At 39.3% G+C, this 21,579-nt stretch overlaps 1 protein-coding gene across 5 annotated transcripts in view; it reads left to right on the forward strand.

The window, feature by feature from the left end:
* Positions 1-21,253, forward strand: part of HDAC9 (histone deacetylase 9) — a 95,097-nt gene extending 73,844 nt beyond the window's left edge. For all 5 annotated transcript variants that reach the window (XM_009872503.1, XM_009872507.1, XM_009872508.1 and 2 more), the window contains 5 exons: positions 2,726-2,841; positions 8,475-8,597; positions 11,110-11,320; positions 11,725-11,942; positions 20,430-21,253. In XM_009872503.1, the coding sequence (XP_009870805.1) occupies positions 2,726-2,841; positions 8,475-8,597; positions 11,110-11,320; positions 11,725-11,942; positions 20,430-20,753 (992 nt within the window). In that variant the 3' untranslated portion in view covers positions 20,754-21,253. The remainder of the gene's footprint in view (positions 1-2,725; positions 2,842-8,474; positions 8,598-11,109; positions 11,321-11,724; positions 11,943-20,429) is intronic.
* The last annotated feature ends 326 nt before the right edge of the window (positions 21,254-21,579 follow it).

Genomic DNA, 21,579 nt, shown 5'->3' on the forward strand with positions numbered 1-21,579 from the left:
CTGAAACTATTTGCTGAGCAGAGGGTTGGTTATATCTTTTTTTTTTTTCTGCTGCTGAAAAGAAAACCATGTTAAATAAATGGCTGTGTATAAATCTACCACTTACTGAAAAGTAATTCTCAAATTGAACGTTGAACTTTCAAACCAGCCTGTAAACCAGTACTTGACAACAGCAAGTACAAGAACAAATAAATGGTAGATTCTTCATGGCAAGGGACATCAAAGGAGAAAATGAGAATAGTCTCTTCCCTTAATTTGTCTCTTCTGTTCATGGCCGACGTTTTGGGTCTTGCATCTCCCACTTCCCGTCTCCCATGGAAAATGCATATGCTAAGAGCGGGTACAAAAACACTATCTGGTATTACTTAGGTTAATCAAGGACATTTTGGAATCTTATGTTTGGCCCTATCCCTCTGGTTTCTTTCATTTCAAAATGTCAAGATAAATAGGTTTTGATGTGAGGGCTCACTAAACTGATTTTTGAGAAGATAGAGTTGAAATGCTTAAATATTCTGCGGCATATTGTTGGTCATACCATAGATATTAAGAGTTCTCAATAACTCAAAAGGGAACTTTTAGCACGTAAAAATACAGAATTAGGCATACAGGGGAGGATTAGAAGCGAGGAAAAAAACGAAGTAAAAATTTGTCATCAATCATTTGTTTTCAATATTCTTCCTGCTGTTGAACGTAAAAAGTGACGCTGTGGATGAACCATGGGTACTGAGGCTTTCTTTCATGTACTTATTATGGCAGAGCGGTAAATTTTGTCACGTACATTATTGTGCAGAGTTGCACACGAGTTCCCAAAGGGCCTAAAGTCCTCTCATTTGCAGTCCTTAGGATGAGTATGCTGCCACTGCCTTAGCTGTGGATTTGAAAGAAAAGAGCGTTTACAGTAATTGGCCTCATTCTGATGGTTCTTGCTTTGACTTTGCAATCAGGCCATATGTTTATGCAACCAACTGTTACTAGTCTGTCAGACACGTGTCTGAATTCGCTTCGTGTATCAGCATTGTGTCACACCGAGATGGAAATGTAACACAACAGGAGCAAATTTACATCAGTGTCCCCACACATGCAATTCTCGTGACAACTTTTCGCAGTATCTCGTGTAAAACTGGGACATGGGCGTGAGCGTAAGTGTGAAAGTAACTGAATAAGGTAATTTCCCTGTAAATTATTCCCAGATTAGAGGGGTTTTTTACAGGTAATTTATTTTGTCCGTTTGCTGAAGGTCTTAGGAGATTCTTGCTCTCCACTTCCTTAGTTTTGGCTGATTTCTTTGTATTTTGTATGCTCATAAGTAAGGTAAAAAGCAAAATGCTTATCCCAGGAGGATTTTTCTGCAGCCATTGAAAGAGCAGAAATCTGAAAATAAATATATTCTCTTCCAAGCTCTGGCAATAATTGAAAACCTTACAGATTGTCATTTGCTCTATGGCATTTTGCACCTTTCATTGTCAAAACTTCCCTGTTGAAACATTTCTGGCCAAAGCATTTTTCTCTTTTTTTTTTTTTTTTTTTAATCTTTTAACTGAAAATAGCCATTTATTTAGAATGTCATAGAATGTTAGGGGCTGGAAGGGACCTTGAAAGATCATCTAGTCTAAATGCTATTTAGACCAAAAGTGCTATGCAATTTTTAAAATGCTGAGAGCAAAGGCTAAGTTTGTGTTTCTGATCTTCTATAAAAACTAGTGACAATATGATGTAAGAACTTTACCTGACCGGTTAGTATAGCTGGGTATGGCTTCACATCAATCAGTCAGCTCTCGCGAGAAAGAGTAACAGGTCCAAGAAACAGCTAGGAAATCTGGTAATTTCAGTCAAAGTGAGGATATATTTTTGCATGTGAGCTGAGGCAGAAAGAATGAAGAAGCAGAGTGGCTGTAGAATATTTACTGCCACATTTAGATACTCATTATTTTAATTTCTTGAGTACTTTAATTTGAAATAGGCTTACTCTCAATAGTGCTGAGCTCTTCTATCTTTAAGCTTGTGAATGGTTCCCATTACATACATTTAGTTGGTGTCAGTATAGGATTAGAATACAACAACAGTGTAAAACTACGCAAGATCATCCTCTTCCCCTTTGTCTTAGACAGAACTTGGAAAGTTTAAAAATCTAGATAACATGGAGCCTTTCAAGTGCTATGTTAAGATTTTTGTATGCTGTATATTTTTGTTCATGTTTGTGCCAAAGGTGTAGTGAAACTGGTGTATATTTTACCATAATCCACATCGGGTTCACACCTTTTCTAAACCGAAAGGGGATGGCAGTAGGTCTCCTGAATTGACGACATGTTATCGTGACCTTTGCGAGCCTGCTATCTCTGTCATTGTGATCTCTTACAGAGGTAGGACTCTCTGCAATTAAAACCAAAATGCGTCCTTTTTACACATTACAAGTTTTATATCTCTATCTCTGCCTGATGCTAAGTATCATCCCGCCTTTGTGGGAAAAATAAATGCTAAATTCTTTTGTGAAGCAAACAGATCAGAAGGGGGAAGACCAAGAGTATTTTCTTTTTTAGTGCTGTAAAAGGAAACCAAAAGAAATGGAGGATGAATTAAAAATCTTTAATGTAAGTAAATGGCATAACCGATAGGTACTTTTCAACAGGAAAAAAACAACAGCTGTGCCATAAAGAGTATACAGTTAATCAAGACCATGCATTGCTTTCCACTGTGAAATTCATGTACAATTAAATCTGTTTTTCAGAATCCTCAGTCAGTAGCAGCTCCCCTGGATCAGGTCCCAGTTCCCCAAGCAATGGTCTGACGAGCAGTATAACAGAAAATGAAACCTCAGTTTTGCCATCTAATATTCAAGCCGAGGTAAGGATCTTTACTGGATAGATCATTGCTCGGAAATCTCAACTGGAGAGATTTGAAACTTCAGTTTGATCATAGTCACAAGCAGAATACTTGCAGAAGATGATTATCAGGGATGCCAGGACACTGCAGGCTGACATCAGAGTATGTTACACATGAGCTACATCTTCATGTATGAAATGCATGTTCAGGAGACTCTTTGGTGCCAAAAATCCAAACAAAAGCAGCAGTAATGCTACTGAAAGAGTGGGAGAGAGCTATGGAAGGAGCTTGGAAGCATCTGTGATACAGAACGTTACCTTCAGAGATAACCTCAAGAGATCCACAGTGCTGAGCACTGGTGAAGAACTTTCATGTGCAAAAGAGTGATTTAGGCGTTGGTGACCCTAACATATGTGAGTTAAGGTGGTCCCAGATTCAGATGGCTGCTGAAGTAGATTTGCTTAACTACAGCATCAGAGTTAGGTGACTAAATCCTTCGTCACATCTGCCTTTTATTTTACTATACCTCAGTTTCTCTATCAGGGCAGTTACCAACGTAACTGACATTCCAGGAATCTTAGATACTTGCTTTGTAAAGCGACAATGTACAGAGAAGAAATCTTAACTACTCCTTATTCTATTTCATATATATGTCCCTATAGCAACAGGTATGCAAAACAGTTTGATAAACTCATTTAGCAGAAATGACATGCCTAAGTCATGCTTTCCATGACAGTATTGTAAAGGGACAATAAACTAATGCAACTAAGAGAGGATCTAATTTCACAGTTATCTCTATCCAGTTTCTACACTTACAGCAGTTCCTGCTTTGATGGCAAAGTTTTCTATTAATTACTTGTTTATACTGTTTATGTTAGAAAAATTGCATAAGAAGGTACGATTTAACGTAGTTTTAGCTAATAGATCTGTTTCTCCAGGTCAGTGGCAGGACATTCACCTCAAAAAAACCTGGAATGGGCAGTTCAACCTCCAGCAGTGACTTTTCCCCATAATGAATTAATTGTGTGCGTGAACTATGATCTAGGGGGCAGGTGGGTGACCTCTGCACACTGATTAGTAGCCTCTCTCTGGCCCGTAACCAAAAAGAAAAGAAAAATTGCATTGATGGCTAACATGTGGTCTTGTCTCGTAGCCTGCAGTATGTGAATGCAAAGAAATTCAAATGATGCAAAGTAAGGTCCATCTTTTAGATTAGATCAGATCCTGGTTCAGTGCAATTTAATGGTGTATTTTAATATTGGGAGTGTTTTAGATACAAGTTTGTAATACATGGGTGTTAGTGCTATATTAAACAGGAAATCTTGTCCAATTGGATCTTTTACTGACTTGAGGATACTATAAAATACAAAGGGAATAGTGTCCCAGACTGGTACACGGTGCTTTGAACGTTGCACGTTACAGTTTTGGGACATTTGCCCGGAGTGTTGAACCACCATCAGAAATGTATACAATCTGGTCAGGCTGGCAATCTCTTTTGGGGGGTAAATTTGGAAAGGTTGTGGTAACTACCAGCAGAGGTACGTTAATAGAAAACCCCATTGCATATCATTGGCCATTACTGTGCCAGAAGTTAACAGCCCCACCATACAGTCAGATGAGCCTAAAAAGTTCTTTTAGAAGTTGAGCTTTGCCTGCTGGAGTCGGTCGCTTTGCTCGCTGGAAGTGTGCTAAAAAGCTGAAACTATGGGCTTCCATTTCTGGATCAAGTTGGGGATTTCTTTACCTCTCTGGTTACTTGACTCTTAATACTGTAGTCCTGTGGGCTCAAACATTTTTCCATAAAGCTCAACTTCTGTGCATTTTGATTTCAGTGGGATTTTCTTTGCTAATTTAGCAGCAGCCACACTCCTACGTATCTCTTCTCTAGTTTAGCATTAGCTGCCAGCTCTCAAGGGCTATGTATCCAATCAATTTTTCATCAGACACATGAAGTACAGGAGTTTCTAATAATAGGACAAGCATTCTAAAACCACCCCAAATATCACTTGTTTTGCTCTAATCCCACATGACTCACATTGCTGTTGTTTCATAATCGTCGTTGTGACATTTGCAGTAAATGTTGTGCTCGTATCTGAGTGGGTGGATAGCCACGGTTTTCATGTCAGCAAATAAAACGCTTTTTGCTGGGGGAAAACAGGTTGCTATGACAGAGAGCCCTTTACCAGTAAAACATGAGTCAGTACCGTAAATTATTACACTCTGGTGCCTAGACAGAATTAGAGCATTATCAGTAGTGAAACAGATTTTTTTAAGTATTTTTGCCATATCCATTTGAATAGCGAGACTTCAGAGTGGTTTAACCTCCCAAACAGACAGTCTGATGGGTAGACATTTACGTTTTTTTGAATTAACAGAGGTGCACTGCAAATGCTAAGTTTTTGCAGACGATCTTTTACTATCACAGTTTCCTTTAATGGTACTTTCAGCACCGTTTGTTAAAACACTGGTCTCATTATATGAAACCTGTAAGTTGAACTCAAGATTTTAATTACACCTTATAAATAAAATGCTGTTTTTATTAGGCCCAGTTGTCTCCAGTATCATCAAGGTTCACCGCAGTAGCTATTTGTCTCTTGTAGCATGCCGTACAGTTTCAGGTCACCTGCTGTGCCGGGGTTAAATCTTACTTGCCTGAGAAATGCAAGCAGGATTGAGCCCTTGCACAGCACGTCCCCTGAGTTCAGAGGGACAGCCTGCCTTAGTAATGTGAAGTGATTAATTTTAGGCAGTCACAGCCTGGTCAAAAGCCATTGAAGGCAATGGAAAGTTTCCCATTGCTGTAAACAGGCTTCAGATAATTTTCTTTCTTTCATTTGGAGAGCAGCATTTCCTAGAATATCACCTGACTAAACAGGAGCCATAAATGACATGCACGGCAGATAAAGACAGGTTTGATTTGTGCAGCCCCACAGCAATGTGTTTCGAACACGCAGCTCCTTGAGGTGCTCTTTGCCAGTGGCCAGTGGAAAGATGTGTCGGTTTCTGACCAGCTGGCGAGGTTTGCTTCAAGTGTATATGAAGAGAGTCTTAATTAACTACAAACCCCCCCCCCAACAAACAAACCACACAAAACACCCCAAAAGCCTTAAGAAGTAAGAGTATAAGTAATTGTGGGTATTTAAAGCTATGGCAACCGTACTGTAGCTCCATGATTGAGAAGTGTTAGAACCAAACCTTTTTTTTCTTCCCCTCCTAATGTGTAAATGTGCGTGCAGACGTGAATTAGGTGTTCCCGCTGAGGCAGGTCCTGGTAGCACAACACAAGTACCATAACGAATCATGGTTACTTGCTGATGCACCGTTATATTTAGTTATTGTATTCTGTTTTAAGAAAGGGAGTAACTCTGTTAGGCTATTTTAAGCATCAGGAAGCTGGATCTATGGACCCAGTGAGTAAGTACGTAGAGGAGCAAGTAGGGCAAGTTGCACCTGACTTGGTGCCAATCTAAACCGTCAAGTCTGCGTGTAGGGTGAGGACCGTGGCTTAGCCATCGTGCTGCCCAGTGACGCTGCTGGTGGCTCCAACTCATGCCACCATTTCAAGGTATTGTCAACTGTGTGAAAAGAGAAGCTGCAGCTGGGGTCGTGCAGTTCTGCCTCAGCGGACGCAGGACCCTAGTCTGTGCAGGTGGGTTACTAAATTTATCCTAGGAGATGAGGCTTATGTTACCTGAAGATATTATTTTTTTTAAATAGGTTACTTACCAAAATGAAAAAGACTGATTATTAGCGGTATTAGAAATTGGATGGAAATGCTCTTACTAGTAAAATCTCATTTTCAACATTAAACGTCCACCCTATGTAATATGATTAATTCTGCCTCATAAAACAATGATGCCTGACATTGATGTGGGAGTGTGTTTTGCTGCTGCACACCCTCTCACTGGTATGTTCATTAATTCAAATCTTAGAAGTTACTGGTGGCATGCTGAAAACCAAAGGGTAACATGCATTTTTGAAGTGGTTGTGTATAGATCCTTGATAATATTCTAGGAGGTACATTAAAGCTGCTGCAGTGTCCTTTTTCAGTTAAATCTTTGTCATCTCCTTCAATAATATCTCCCTAGTCTTGACATACTTCGTTTTATTCATGGTCAAAGGTGGGTGTTATCAAGGCAAGACACTGTTAGGCAGGAATTAACGTAACATACAAGTAAAGCTTCTTTGTTTTGTGTGCTATCTGTTGACATTCCCTAGGTACTAAAAGAAAATTACAGAGATAGACTTCTACTGTTATTGTCTCAGTGATAGGTCATATATCCAAACAAACTGTATGAGGAAGGTTATGTTTTGGAATAACATCCTGTGTTTTTGTGCTTAACCACTTTTCACTGATGGTCTGAAGTTGCATTGTATTAGCACAAAGTATTTTACAGAGTTAATTGATATTCCAGGTTTGGCCAGGGGAAAATCTACAGCTCCCCACAACATGCTTGACAAGTTATTATATTTACTTTAGTCAAAGCCCGAGTGTGCAGTATCCCTCTTGGAGGTGGTCTATTATTGGAGTCCCATATGCTTTTTGTTTGGGAAGAAAGCAGTCACTGTGTCATACTGTTACACAGGGTATTCTTTTTCAAGGATGTTGTTCCCTTGGGGACCATATCATGCCAGAGTTCCTAAGTCTAATAAGACCTTTGTAGCTCTTATTGTGTTAAAGTTCTGGGAGGGAAGCAAGAGTTAAACAGAAAATGTAATTCTAGCAACTATACTAGACCACATGTTGAAAAACATGACTGTTAAAGCAGAAAGTCAAAGGCTTCAAAAAGATTCCTGTTGTGGTAATGTAACTTTATGTTTCTTCCCAATGAATCTAGAATGGAAAGACAGAGGGTGATCTTTGCAGAATGTCTAGTTTTACTTGACAGTAATTAAAAAGATATCAAGAATTCTATGTCCCTGAAAATTATATCACAAGGCTTCAAAAGAAGTGTTAAAAGGTTTTAACTTGAAAGGAATTAGGAAGGCTGTGAGGGGTATCCCACCATCAGAGAATGATAAGGTGCATAGAGAAAGGGTGCATTTTTTTAAATGGCAGATCTATTGGTCTACCTCCCTCTCTACCCAAAATTCCTATGTCAATGAAAGTAAATAATGTGCCTAAAACATCCCAATGAAAAATCACAAGCTGGGTAAGAAAATTCCTGGACTAGGTAGAAACTGTATTTTATACCTTACAACAAAAACTATAATAACCAGTAAATAACAGTAAAGCAAAGGTCTAATACATCCACATTCATGACACCTTTGATTTGACTACATATACTCCTTAATTCTTTGGCTAAATCCCCCCTGAGTTTCTAGTAGTGAAAGTGCAATTGATGAGAAGAACCGGTGTTGAGCGGCTGAGATGTTGATGAGAAGAGATGGTCTAGGAATCCTCCAGATTTTGCTTTTGCATGGAAGTTTGATTTACTAGCCAAGGAACAATCTCAGGCACATATCAGTTGTTTTCTTAAGAAATATCAACAGCTTTTCCACAGGAATAGTACTTTTCCTTATCTGGAACCCTGCTGGGAGATGTACCAATGCAACATACAGAACCGGGTTTCAGTGTAGCGGGTTAACAGGATATAGTAACTAAGATAAAAAGCTTGGAGATTATACTTCTCTTGTTTTTCCCGTTTTTCCAGCATCTGGTTCCACAGCAGCGCCTTTTGATACAGGAGGAATCAGTGAACTTGCTGAGTCTGTACACATCCCCTTCTCTCCCCAACATTACTTTGGGACTTCCAGCAGTACAGCCTCAAATCAGTGTAAGTCTCAAGTCCTTCTGTCCGCTTTTGCTCCTAGAAAACCTTCTTCTGACTGTTCTGTTTATTTAGCATTTTGCAATGTAAGCACTTCAGAGTAGAAAACAGACTTTTCTTTGCGTTAGGCAACATCTGTATGTTTAAGGGCGCAACTTGAAAGCAATAATCATTCTTAATCACAAATAAACAAATGCCAGTGTGGAGTTTAGCTAAGTATGGGCTACGTGTGTTGCATTTATATCTGCAAATCAGATAACAGATTTCAGGCATGGCGAGAAGTATATGAGGAGATAATTCAGTATAAATATCAAACTATATGACCACCCACCCCTACCTGGTAAAGTACAGCACTTGTGACTGTTTATGAGATTCCAGTAGCAACCTAAGCTGGGCTGGAGCATAGTAGAGGAAGAATCTAGGATTCCTGCAGCTATGTTTGTTGTTTGATGAGTGTGCTATTAATGAAAGAGATAAAATGAGTGCTATGTGAACAATGCTTAGTATTTTAATGACAAGTAATATTCATATGCCTTTTATTTAGTCTGCAGCAGTCACCTTCATTTAGAGCTAAATGTTAAATTAATATGTGAAACATATGAAAACACCGACATGGTATGTATGGAAATCCATGCTGATGAATAAGGATCTTTAGGTCTAGCCCAAGTTACAGTAACCTAGAGGTGAAATCTGAGGCTTAGTAAAATATCTGAAAATTTTGCCACTGGTCGAAACTTAGAATCATTGAATGGTTCGGGTTGGAAGGGACCTTAAAGATCATCTAGTTCCAACCCCCCTGTCGTGTGCAGGGACACCTCCCACTAGACCAGGTTGCTCAAAACCCCGTAGGGTTATCCTCATTGGGCAGGTGCTCCAACCCCTGTTTCTGATGTCTTACCTTTTCTGATTCCCAGCAAAAAATGTAAGAATACTGATACAAGTTAAACAGTGGTTCTGTAAAAGAGTATATTAAACTCTGAAGGAATATTAGCAATTTATATCAACTGGTAATTTCTACAGAAATACTAAGGATGTAAGTACAGCTTTCCATGGTGTTAAAAAAAATAAAAAATCTCTACAATCCACTAGAGTTTGTAATAAGTATTTCTTAATTCCAGTGCTAAGGTAGTTACATATTATTTTATGGCTTTTTCAGTACATCTGCTGGTCTAACCAGTAATATATTGCTGCGATCCAACATTTTCCCATAAGATATAGAACTTCGCAAATAAAATAGTGTTCTCTAGAAGCCTTTCATGAGATATTCATAAGGAGATTGTTGTTTTTAAGGGATGGAAAAGTTGAAATGATCATGAAAAGTAGTGCTTACTTTCCCAGACGGTATCATCAAAAATTTCTTAACTGTTTCACAAAAACTATAACTAGCCTCAGAGTAACTTTATAACATTAAAATGAAAATGAAAATGCCTCTAATTTTCTCACTCAAATAATATGAGCTTTTGATGTGGCCAACTAGCAACAGATATTACTTTTGGCATTAGAAAAAAACAAAGGAGTTGATTTATGCAAGAAACGTCTATTTCTGTTACCAGAATAAGCAGTTGCAAATTGCATATGAAGTTTACTTTGGTCTTTGTTTTTCAGGGAAGGATGTTAGTGTGTGAAGTAAGCATAAACCCCAAAAATATTAGTGAAAAACTTGGTTTACCTCATTAGAATTTATGGAATTTAGATTATCAGAGATACTGGTTTTACCATGACACACCATAAGTGGTTACCGGCAAGGATCAACCTGTTTATTTCTGTTAAGTAATTATTCTTGCTTTAAAAATTGTTATTCTGCTTTAAATGCTCTTTTAGGAAATACATTTTTTTTCAAACTAGAAAAAGAACAAAGAATGTAAAGTACATTGACAATGCTGAAGGGCCAAAACTTCCAAAAGCTTTAGATCAATAACTGTGCAGTTTCTAAGGGCACCTTAAAATGCCGCACACATACAACAGCTCTTGACCATTCTGTAGATGAGAGTTTAACTATGCAAATTTATTTTGCAAAGGGTAAAACTTAACATTTGTGCTGTCCTTCAGGGAGTCAGGGAATGCTCCAGGAAAAGTAATAGCTTCCCACTACTACAGGTAATTACTTTGTTTTGCTGATTGGCTTGCTGTCTGCTGGAAAGTTGTGAGAAAAACCAAGCCTTGCCTTTTCCCAACTCAATGGAAACTATTTCCTCAGATCCCCGATTTTCCTGTGCAAGAGGCTGTGGGAAGGTCTTTAGGAATTTTAAGGATAGGTTCAGTCTTTTCATTAATAATGTTCTAACTAGTAGCTTCTTATGCTTTGGCTTCTACTACTGATTTTTTGCGAGTGATTTCATTACTACATTTAACTGGCATGTTCTTTCTTCCTTTTTATCTCGCAGTCAAAGTGTAAGATACAGATGTTAACCCTTTCCTCTGTATGTATTCATAACGTGTGACATAAAACCATCTAACCAAGCCGAGACATAAACAGCCAAGTCTATGAAAAGCAATTATCAGTGCTGTTCTTTCACAGGCTTCGTCGTCATTCAAAGAAAAGCAGAAGGGGGAGACCCAGTCGCTCAGACAAGGACTGGCCTTGGCTGGACAGTATGGGGGGAACATTCCTCCGTCCTCAGCTCATCCCCACGTTGCTTTGGAGGGGAAGCCAAACAGCAGCCACCAAGCCCTCTTGCAGCATCTGTTACTGAAAGAACAAATGAGACAGCAAAAACTTCTTGTGACTGGTAATAATCAAGGCTTTGACACAATAATGTTTAAGATGTTTTTAATGATATTTATGTTGACATTAAACTAAATGGGATGATGCAGATGCTATACATCCTAAACATTGGGAAGGGGCGGGGAGAAAGGACAACATCTTTGTTTTCCCCCTGTAGAGAGTCTACTCCAGTCTGTTAGCCTGAAAGAATTCAGTGATTACAGAAATGAGAAAAGGATTACTTCATCACATTCTTTTGCAGCTGCTGAACTACCCAGCGTGGCCAGGCATGTGGTACATGTCCTGCTGCATCAGCGCTGATGCAGAGTTCTGCAAGATACACCCCTCTTCTCCCTGAAAGCTTTCTCTCCTATTCAAGCTATAAACTTGTGGTTCTGCACGTGGGAGTGAAATGTCCCTGTTTTGCAGGAGCGGTTCCTCTTCATCCGCAGTCTCCTTTAGCAGCAAAGGAGAGAGTCTCACCTGGCATGAGAGCTGCCCACAAACTGCCTCGTCACAGGCCACTGAACAGAACCCAGTCAGCTCCTCTTCCTCAGAGTACTTTGGCCCAGCTGGTCATCCAGCAGCAGCATCAGCAATTTTTGGAGAAGCAGAAGCAGTACCAGCAGCAGATCCACATGAATAAGGTGAGTTCCCAAACTAAGGTATTACCTATAAATGCAAAGTTTGAAAACTAATGAGGAAGTTTAGGTATTGGTGCCACGTAAGCATAAACAGGTTCTTGCACACATATCTTGTTTATGCTGCTGATACATGCTACGAAGCTAATTTGTCGGTTTCGACATCCATAAGAATAAAATTCAACGAAACAGGGTTCAAAGCACCTTACAGGTTTAAATTACAGGTGTTGCCTGTTGGATGGGAAGTGATGCCTTGAAGAAAGTATCTTTCTATCCGACTTTTTAATGTGCGCTTCCAAGTTTCAGCAATCATTCCATTCGGCTGCCTTTGAATTGCACTTTAAGCTTTCTCGTGGAGTAAATATATAACTCGTTTGAACTCAGTCAGCTGATGAAATTTTCTTTTTTGTGTAAGAAATTTATTAGACATCTGGATAAATTTTTATCAGCTTTTATCAAACCAGCTTTTTCTCTGTAAGTCAGTTGGTAATGTGGATGTTTGTTATCTTTATGGCAATATAAAATTACCAGATAAGGAGAGAGAGAAGAATGTGCTATTGCTAATATCAGATACAGAGTTGAATTGTGCTCCTCTTTCCCTTTAGATTAACGTTTTATTCTGAGGAGGGAAAAAGAAGAAAAGGGAACATCCATTAATAAACAAAGAGCAGCAGTATCTAGATAGATTTATCAGGAGCTAATGCTTCTGCAATAAATGTGATGCTCTTCCCTGCTCTAAAATGAAGATATGCAAGTAATTAAATGCTTATATCTGGAGGACATTTTTCTGCACTTACCACATAGCTTTCCAAAAGTTATTTGCTGGAGCTTCTCTAGTAATTCAGAGACATTGATCATGTATCTTTGTTTGTCTTTTTTTTGTCTGAGAGTTGTGTAATAACTAAATATAAGAGGCAATGGGAAAGAAGAAAAGATGAAAAGCGGGCAATCAGCCCTTGTACCTAAGTGAAAAGAAAAAAAGTCAATCCACCTTACTGGGTGAACTTCCCAGGGGGTACTGATTCTTTGGAATCTACTTAGAATTCCCAACAAAATTAGAAACAAACCTAGAGTTTAAGTACATAGTTTGTACAGTGGTTTGGTTATTAAATCTTGTCTTAATTAGGAAAAATGAAGACCAGAAAACTTCAAAGTTCAGAGCTGATCCTTGCATGTTAACCCCTCTCAGCTTGGGTGTTTTGATTACTCAGCTAGGACTCCAGTTGGCTTTTCTTTGAGTATGCATTCCATATGTTTAATCAAGATGGCATATGTATATCTTGTAGCCTCAGGTTTTGAAAATATTTCACCTGCCCTCAATTGTCTGAAGAGAAGAAAGTTTTTACCAGTAAAGTACCAAGTCTTTGTGCTGTTTGTGGGTATTCACTACAAACCGATCAGTTCATGCATTCCTCACAAAGCACTGAAACCCACCGACATGTTTTTGTTAGATCATATGCTTATTGACATAAATTCTACCGCAGCATTTGGGGATATGTGCTATGGTATCTAGGTACATTTGCCCTGAATGTGAAAATTAAAACTTGGGCTGCATAAACATATTCCTAGTCACACAGGACTAGGAATGCATTGCAACTCGCAAGAATTAGGCTGGATAAGGAAGTGAAAAAACTGCAGTTGGTTTGGGATAATACTTGTTTCAGTAAGTTGTTGTTTTTTTCTGAGATAAAAAGCAATGAAAATATATGTTAAGGAGAATAATTCCCCCTCATACTGGAAATACACTTTCATTCTCACATGGTTATTAGTGATAAGAGACAAAGCAGTTCTTCCTTTTAAAAGCTAATGAATCTAGCTTTTATTCTCTACAATACAGGCTATATACCTATGCAGACAGTAGGAATTTAAGTTTATCCTAGGGCATTTCACTGCCTTGAATCTGCATAACCTGCTTCCCTTGCCCTAGTAGCTTCTTCGTCTCCTTTATCCCTACTCCCAGAGCAGCTAGCCTTCATCAGGAGCACAGTGATTCATCAGAGCACCGAACACCTAAGGAGGAACAGGGTCATGCTGCAGCCACAGCAGCAGCGGCTTCTCTGAAGGTGCAGGTGGTTTATCAGACTGTACAATTTGCAGCATCCAGGGTCTTCTCCAGAACCGTTCTGATGAATAGTACTGAGAAGTGTCACTGCTGTAATCATGTGTCTGTCCTCTGCAAGTATATAGAGAGCCAGAGGCCTTTCTTACATACTTAAAAGAAGAAACTTGATTTTTGAAACCCGGAATTTAAAGGTAGTCCATAGACAAGAGAGTGACAAGAGGTCAAATTGTGTAGTGGCTTTTAAGTACTGAATTTAAAAGTACGTTCTTTGACCCTGTAACTTAAAAGTTCGCATTGAACATCTGTGCCTACGTAAGGTTTTTGAACTCTTTTAGCATGGTGGAATTTACTTTGTTCAATCTTAAAACTTGCTTCTATTCGCAGTTGAACATATTTGTTCATTATAGAACTGGCATGGCTTTGCAGTCAAACTTAACCTCTGCAAAGCAGACTTATTTGAACCATGAAATAGATATTCTAGACCATGTAGCAAAGCAACCTGATATCTTCTCATTTCTTAGAACGATTTGGGCATCTATCAAGTGAATAAATGCACTTGTTATTTTCAGTTGTTCTGTCCTTTTCTATTCATAGGCTGTTTAATGAAATATGAACAGAGGTATAATTCTATCCTTTTCAGTCATTAAAAACATAGTGGATTTGTGGGTTTTCTTAATGAGGAATACTCAAACATTCTCTAAAAGTTTTGGTGAGAAAGACTAGAACCGTTTGAAGCTGACAATACTATGAAATGCCAGTTGATCAAGAGCTTAGATCTTTTTCTTTTCCATTTCTCTTTCTTTATGCTTAGGACTTCAAGTACTTAAAGCTCTAATATATTTCAACTGAAGCCAGTATTTGAATGCTTGACCTGAACTAAGATGATATGGCATGTGTCAGCACTTCTTTGAAAACTGTGGTCAGGTCTTTGTGGCAGACATCTAGGTGAATGTAGCTGTAACAACAAAAAGAGGAAGAGAGCAAGTTTCTCCCCACCTCATTGATCTTGTGTTTATCTTGTATTAAAAAGCCATTTCTTTTCTTTGAGAAAAGAATATACTTCAGCAGCAAGCCAGTACTGCTGTGAGGGTGATAACAAGCAAAATGTAACATAGGTCAGAGGTAAAGAATTCCCCTGGATCATTTCCATTCTGAAAAGAAACAAATCATTGCCAAGGGGTGTGCCTCTGTCCTTAATAACAAAGAGAAGATCCCCTATGGATTATTTCTGATCAGCTGTCAGATGCCAGGCTTTTGATGTGGGAAACGCTATACGTCTCCACTGAAGTCTGACATTTATACCTACGGGATCTAGTACGCTGACCTGAAAACATTCTGCATCCCATCCAGAAGTAGGTAGAAACCCTCGTCCCACTTCTCTGGGGAAAGAAAGTAGTAATGAATGTGAAGTCACCTGAACTCTGCTTGTCTTGGGGAAGATCAGCTTTGCCGTTGTCAGCTTTAATATACTTCTGTACAAATGACAGCTTGGTTCCTGTCGTGGAACTTCAGAAAGTGCAGCCTTTTAGAAGAAACTAAAACTGAAAAGTAAAAATCACTAAATAGGACTGGGTTTTAGCTCAAACCCAGGACAGTTCCTCATAAGGCTTCTGATCACCATTGCAGATCTTCATTCTGCTCAATAAAGGGAGCCCAAAGTCTTAACCTCCCGGTTAAAACTATTGCAATCGAGTACCAAAAGACCACGACTATCATAAACACTTTAGAATCTTGATGTTATTTGTGTATCTCTCTATCTAGAAAGCTTTGACGCTGCCACTTGCAGAAAAAAAAAGGTGATTTTGAAATAACTAGTGTCAGAGCAAGGCCCTTTGCAGGAGTCTCAGCAATCGTAACGTGAAGAGTATATGAACAAAACCCTCTGTCTTGAAATGTTGTTTTTTGTCATGTATGATGAGTAAAGACATACTTCTGCTGAAGCTAGACTAGCACTGTCTGCACTGGACCAAGATTTTATCTGATTAGTGTGGGAAGCCTACATATGTTCTTAAAATAATATATTCGTAGCATTTCAGGAATTTGTTTTCAATGATAAAATCTTCTTCTGTGTTGGAGTAATAATGGTTAAAATAATGTGGCAATGGTAGTGTGCACTGAAGTATGGGAGCAGTATTCATAATGTTAAAGCTTAGATAAGGAGTACCTGAATTTCAGTTTTCATTTCAAGATCTTAATTAATGTAAAGCATCTTCATGTAGGGAACCAGTGACTGGGCAAGACTGTGCAGTAAAAATACCGTGACAAGAAGTATATAGGAAGTGAAAAGTTGTTAGCGCTTTGAATGGTAGTCATAATTGACCAAAATCTGTTAATAAAAAATGAAAAATAATGTGGAAGTTTCATCTGATTTATTGATGGAAGAAGTAGAAAGATTCTTCGTTGTCAATAGGGATATTGCAAAGATACGGTTCAGCCCAGATTAATAATTCACTTCTCTCAATGATATTTAATGAAATACAAAAGACTGAGTCAAGTTCGGCTGGAGTAAATTAATCTAGTTTCATTAAATATATTACAACTGAGGTTTTGGCATTCCAGCTAAAACATCTGACTGGCATCTCCTGAGGGTGAAAGGTAGCGCATTTCTTCTTTCAACTATTGCTTATAGCAGGGGATTATTTGGACAAAACAGTCAAATGTGTTTGGAACTGAAAAAAGCCCAGAGCATTTTCTCCTTCGTTGAGAACTAATGTTTCAGCCATCATGCCGAAGATTGATTTTGAAAGATAAATACATCCCTTAGAAATGTTGTGCTACGTGAGTAAGAGAGGCAGCAGTAAGCAGGTGCCAGGTTGTTTCAGTATAGCTGACAACATCCTGAGCTGGTTGAAGGAATCTGATTGCCATAGGAGAGAAGGAGAACACATGGGTTCCATGGTACATGCGAAACAGCTGCCATGTATTTAGTATGAACAGTTAATTAAGGGCAGACACGTATGGGGTGGCTGTTGCAGGATATTATGCTTTGCCTCTTTGTAAAGGTATTTTATTTAAAATACTGCATCTTTCAAGAGCTTTTCATTGAAAAGGAGAAACAAAGGCAGAGGTTGCGACTGAAGGACCTGTGAAATAGTCTGTTACAATGTCCAGCTTATTTATACTTAGTCTCCCATTTTTCTGTAAGAGCAAGCAGGTTAAATTGTGTTTGATGTCTTTTTTGGCTGGACTCTTGGAGTTATGCTATAGAGTTGATGTCTGTAAATGCCTCCTCTCCTGCTGCCACTATTTACTTTGGCTTGTGCATATCCCTTACAGTTTAATTTCCTGAAAATAAAAGGAAAAAAGATATAGGTTGTATAGTATGAAACCATCTTTTTGAGGGACTCCTTTAGTTGGAATAGCAGTAACAGCAAAATGTACTGGTTAAAGAAGACCAGTCAGTACAACTCTAATTTATTAGTGAAGTAAGCCATAAATTTATTATAATTTTTAAACGTAGTCTTATTAAAACTCAGATTAAGCAATCTCTTTTTCAAAATCAAAATATGCATTGAAATGAGGAAAAAGTCCTGCATGTACCTACAGATAAATTCAATTAAAAAAAAAAAAAGGTGAAGATTTAAAGTGAAGTATTTGAACATGAAGTGTAAGGAGAAGTATCCAGCTGCACAATGAAAGGACTTGAGCAGTGTTTTGTTGAGGGCTCATTTTCTTCTTTTTAATCCAGCTTTAGACAGAGATGAGATAGACATATTGACTCTAAACTGGTATCTTTGCATGTCTCCAGACAAGCAATTTTCCACAGTAGTACCGGGAAATACAGTATAAAATAAGATGTTTCTGACTTAGGAGAACCAGTCTCCTGGTAATGTTACTAATGTAATTACTGGAGTGAGATGAGTCCAAGCTGCCTTTAAAGAACACTTTAACAAATAGGAAAGCATGGTGATGATACAGAGAAAGCAGTCAGCTGTGGCTTTGCAGACTGAGCTGCAGGAGTGGTTTTTAGGTTTCCCCATCCATCCTGTGCTCTCCACTCATTTTTATCATGGTCCGTCATAGGAGAGGACATGATTATAATGCATCATAGCCCCTTGTCTGAGACTTGGTTAGGTCACAGTGTAAATGATGTTTTTAATGAGATTTTTTTTTGTAGTAGGGGTGATAATATGTATGCATTTTGTAAAAACTACTGTGAAAATATATAAAGACCTTCACAGCATTTTATAAAGTTTTATTTACTTAGTTCCTCCTGTTGCTGAGGTGAGGAGCAAATCATCTGCTGGCTTGCATGGCATGAGAGCTGGCCCCAAAACTAGAACACTGCAGACTGAAATGCACGCAAATACCACTCTAGTCTCCACAGCCCCTGTATGTGTGCTTCTTGCTCCACTGCTTACATGCAAAAAGCCTCTGAAGGTGTTTCACGTATGGATTGTATGCTGCAGTCCCTCACGTGTTCCCTCAGAAAGCTCAGCAGCAGATCTGTGCTGTACAGCGGCGTGAATAAGAAAGAGCCTGACATAAAAGTGAAAAAGAATAGAAGAAAAGAGAGCAGTGGTCAGCTAAATGTGTGTCTTAACTTTGCTGTGGACATGCGCTAGTTTTCTCTCGGCTTCCCCTCCAGAAAAACCTACCTGATGTCGACTAACTGGCACATGGAACGGTTTACAGATAGATCAGCATCGGTGACTCTCGTGGCTGCGAGTGTTTGTCTGTCACACAGATGTTTCAAGCCAGCCAGGCAGGCAGCGCTGCCTTCCTTCCCTTGCTTGAGGAGGGGAGAGGGCTCACCCACAGGTGCTTAACTAAGCGACGGAGAGGAGCGTGCCCAAGCTGAATACACAAAGTTAGCTTTGGTGCCTGCTTGGTCAGCATCATCCCCTAAGAAACAACTGGAAAAGATTTATGGGTTTGATCTCAGAAATTTTCCAGATGCTGCTTAATAGAAGGAGACACTGCGTTAGTTGCACTAGTAAGGATTCCCCAGCTGAGAGCGTGCCACCTGCAGGATGCAGGGTACGCGTGTTGTGTTTTGCCAGTTACCGTAGTAATGAAAAGGGATTTTTTTGTCTATTTCTTTTTACTAAGCTGTTAAACTCCCATTACACCCCAAAAAATATGGTTTGCTGTGACTGACAGCTTTAAATTTCCACTGTGGCACTTGTTTCTCCCCAGGTGTGGGGCTTATGCATCAGCGCACCAACTGGAACTGCACAACCCAATCTTTCAGCTCTTCTTGTTGACTTTGTGGGAGTGTCTGAATGCAGCTGTAATCTTAATCATAGTTTATGAGATGACTCTGTCCTTTGCTAGGGTGACATTTTTCTATATGCATTAGCAAGCAGAAGGAAACTCGATGGTCCACGGTTTGTGACAAAAATAGCTATACTGAAGCCACCCCGTAACTCAGAACACAGCACTATTAATACAGCACTAACCAAAACTCAATTTGAAGGATTTGATGCTTGTGGGGGCAGCAGATGGGAAGAGGAATGTATGTGGAAGTAATGGTAAAAGGTGTTTCCTCCCCCTCCCAGTATATTTGACCTCGATGATACAAATCAGTATTTGCTTGAAATTGAGTGTGCCAGTTGAGTAAGTGATAATTACTCACATGGCTGATTTGTGCCTCTTTCAACAGAGTGGAGATCTTAGTCAGTTTTGGCTTTTTTGGATTACAGTTGAACTATTTTGGAATACATTTGCCGCATCATAAATAGCAGGACGTGAACTGTACTGATTGCAGCACTCGGGCATCTGGCACCTCAGCAGAGCTTTATAGTGGTTAATGGTGTAAAACCGGTGTGGTCTGGGGAGCTGTGTTATTTCGTTATTGCTAAAACAGGGATACCTGTGCCGTGCACAGCAAAAGCTGAGGTCTTTCCAGTTACAGACAGACATGCTTGGAATCAACTTGTGCCACAGGACAGGTGTCTGACAGCAGCTCTTTGTCACCGCTCCTTTGTCAACTTTTAGTGCTTCCATACTTGTTGATGCGATAGAAAAGCTTCTGTGAATATTCCCTAATTTGCTTGTAGCAAAATATTAACCAGATTAAGAATTTTCTTATTTCTTAGAATTCTTTTATGACTTTGTGTTGTGGCAAACAAACTGTAATAATACAGTTAAATAAATCTCTACATTTGAAGAGTATAAAGGGAGACTAATTTGTCTTGATTACCAGCTGTAACTGTCTTACAGGTGTTTAACATTTTCATTATTCTCCCTTATTTTTAGTTTAATGTTACCGTGTAGCACCCTGTACATACATGATACTTTCTGCTGCAGAATAACAAGTGACCTTTCGCTTAGGGACTTTGGTTCTTTTGTCCCCATACATGAGTATTTTAGCAGCGTGTAGCCACTTGGGTTTGCTGCGGATGTTTTCATTTTGTCAGTTTTGTCTCAGCACGTGGCATCAGTGAAAGGAGTCAATAACTGTCCCCTCCATCCCTTTCTCTTTGCAGATGCTCTCTAAGTCCATTGAGCAGCTCAAGCAGCCCGACAGTCACCTGGAGGAAGCTGAAGAAGAGCTTCAGGGCGATCACTCGATGCAGGAAGAGCGAGCCCCATCCAGCAGTGCCAGCGTTCGGGCCGAGAGCAGCGGCGGCGCCGGTGCGGATGACAGAATAGGACAGCAGGTGGGGGCTGTGAAAGTCAAAGAGGAGCCACCGGACAGTGATGAGGATGTTCAAACCCAGCAAATGGAATCTGGGGAGCAAGCTGCTTTTATGCAACAGGTAATAGGCAAAGATTTAGCTCCAGGATTTGTAATTAAGGTTATTATCTGAGCATCACATGCATTTTCTAGGCTTTGGTAAGCAATTATGTTTTGATTCAGTGATCTAGCAAATCCTGATTTACCATTCAAAGAAGCTGTCAAAGGCAGAAGCATTGTATGCACACTTGAAAACATAGCAAAGCTCATCCTTGTGGCCACTAACTGCGAAAATACCTGTTGTAGGTGACTATTGTACATAAATCTTTGCGTAATAGCTGATAGACTTTATATTAGCTCAGGATTACATTACATCGCTTAGTTCTAGTCAAAGAGAACTCGTATCACCTAGCTTGTTGAGATCAGCCATTGCTGGAATTAGTTTCCAGACCTGATTGATGAAACATTCTTCTCTGATTTTGAATCCTCTGACTTACGCTTTCAGCTGTCTGTATATACTGTATCATACTGTAGTCTTGAACACTGTTAACATTAGGGTATTTTTTTTTCCCCTGTAGACAGGTACTGACTGCTCTATCAGCAGTCCCAGGCTGGTGTATAAAGTATGATTTAGAGAAGGATACAAGATGGATGTAAAGAGGCAGAGCAAGGCACTGTTTAAAAATCGCATTGTTTTAGTTTTTTTGCACTGCTTAGTTAATTTTTCATTCTGTCTTATTTGATGATACCGTCCGCAGAGACGTCCTTAAATGCAGCAGACGCACGCGCTGGCGAGAAGCAAGATGCAGCGTTAGGTTCTGATCGGTTATTAGGAGATTGCAGGAAAAGCACAGAACTGTTATCCTTACCATCTGATATCCAGTCACTTGCTTTTTTTTTTTTTTTTCTCCCCTAAATAAAGACTGATCATACAGCATCACGTAACCTTCACCGCTAGG

Source organism: Apaloderma vittatum, unplaced genomic scaffold (assembly GCF_000703405.1).
Source record: "Apaloderma vittatum isolate BGI_N311 unplaced genomic scaffold, ASM70340v1 scaffold5017, whole genome shotgun sequence".
NCBI lineage: Eukaryota > Metazoa > Chordata > Aves > Trogoniformes > Trogonidae > Apaloderma > Apaloderma vittatum.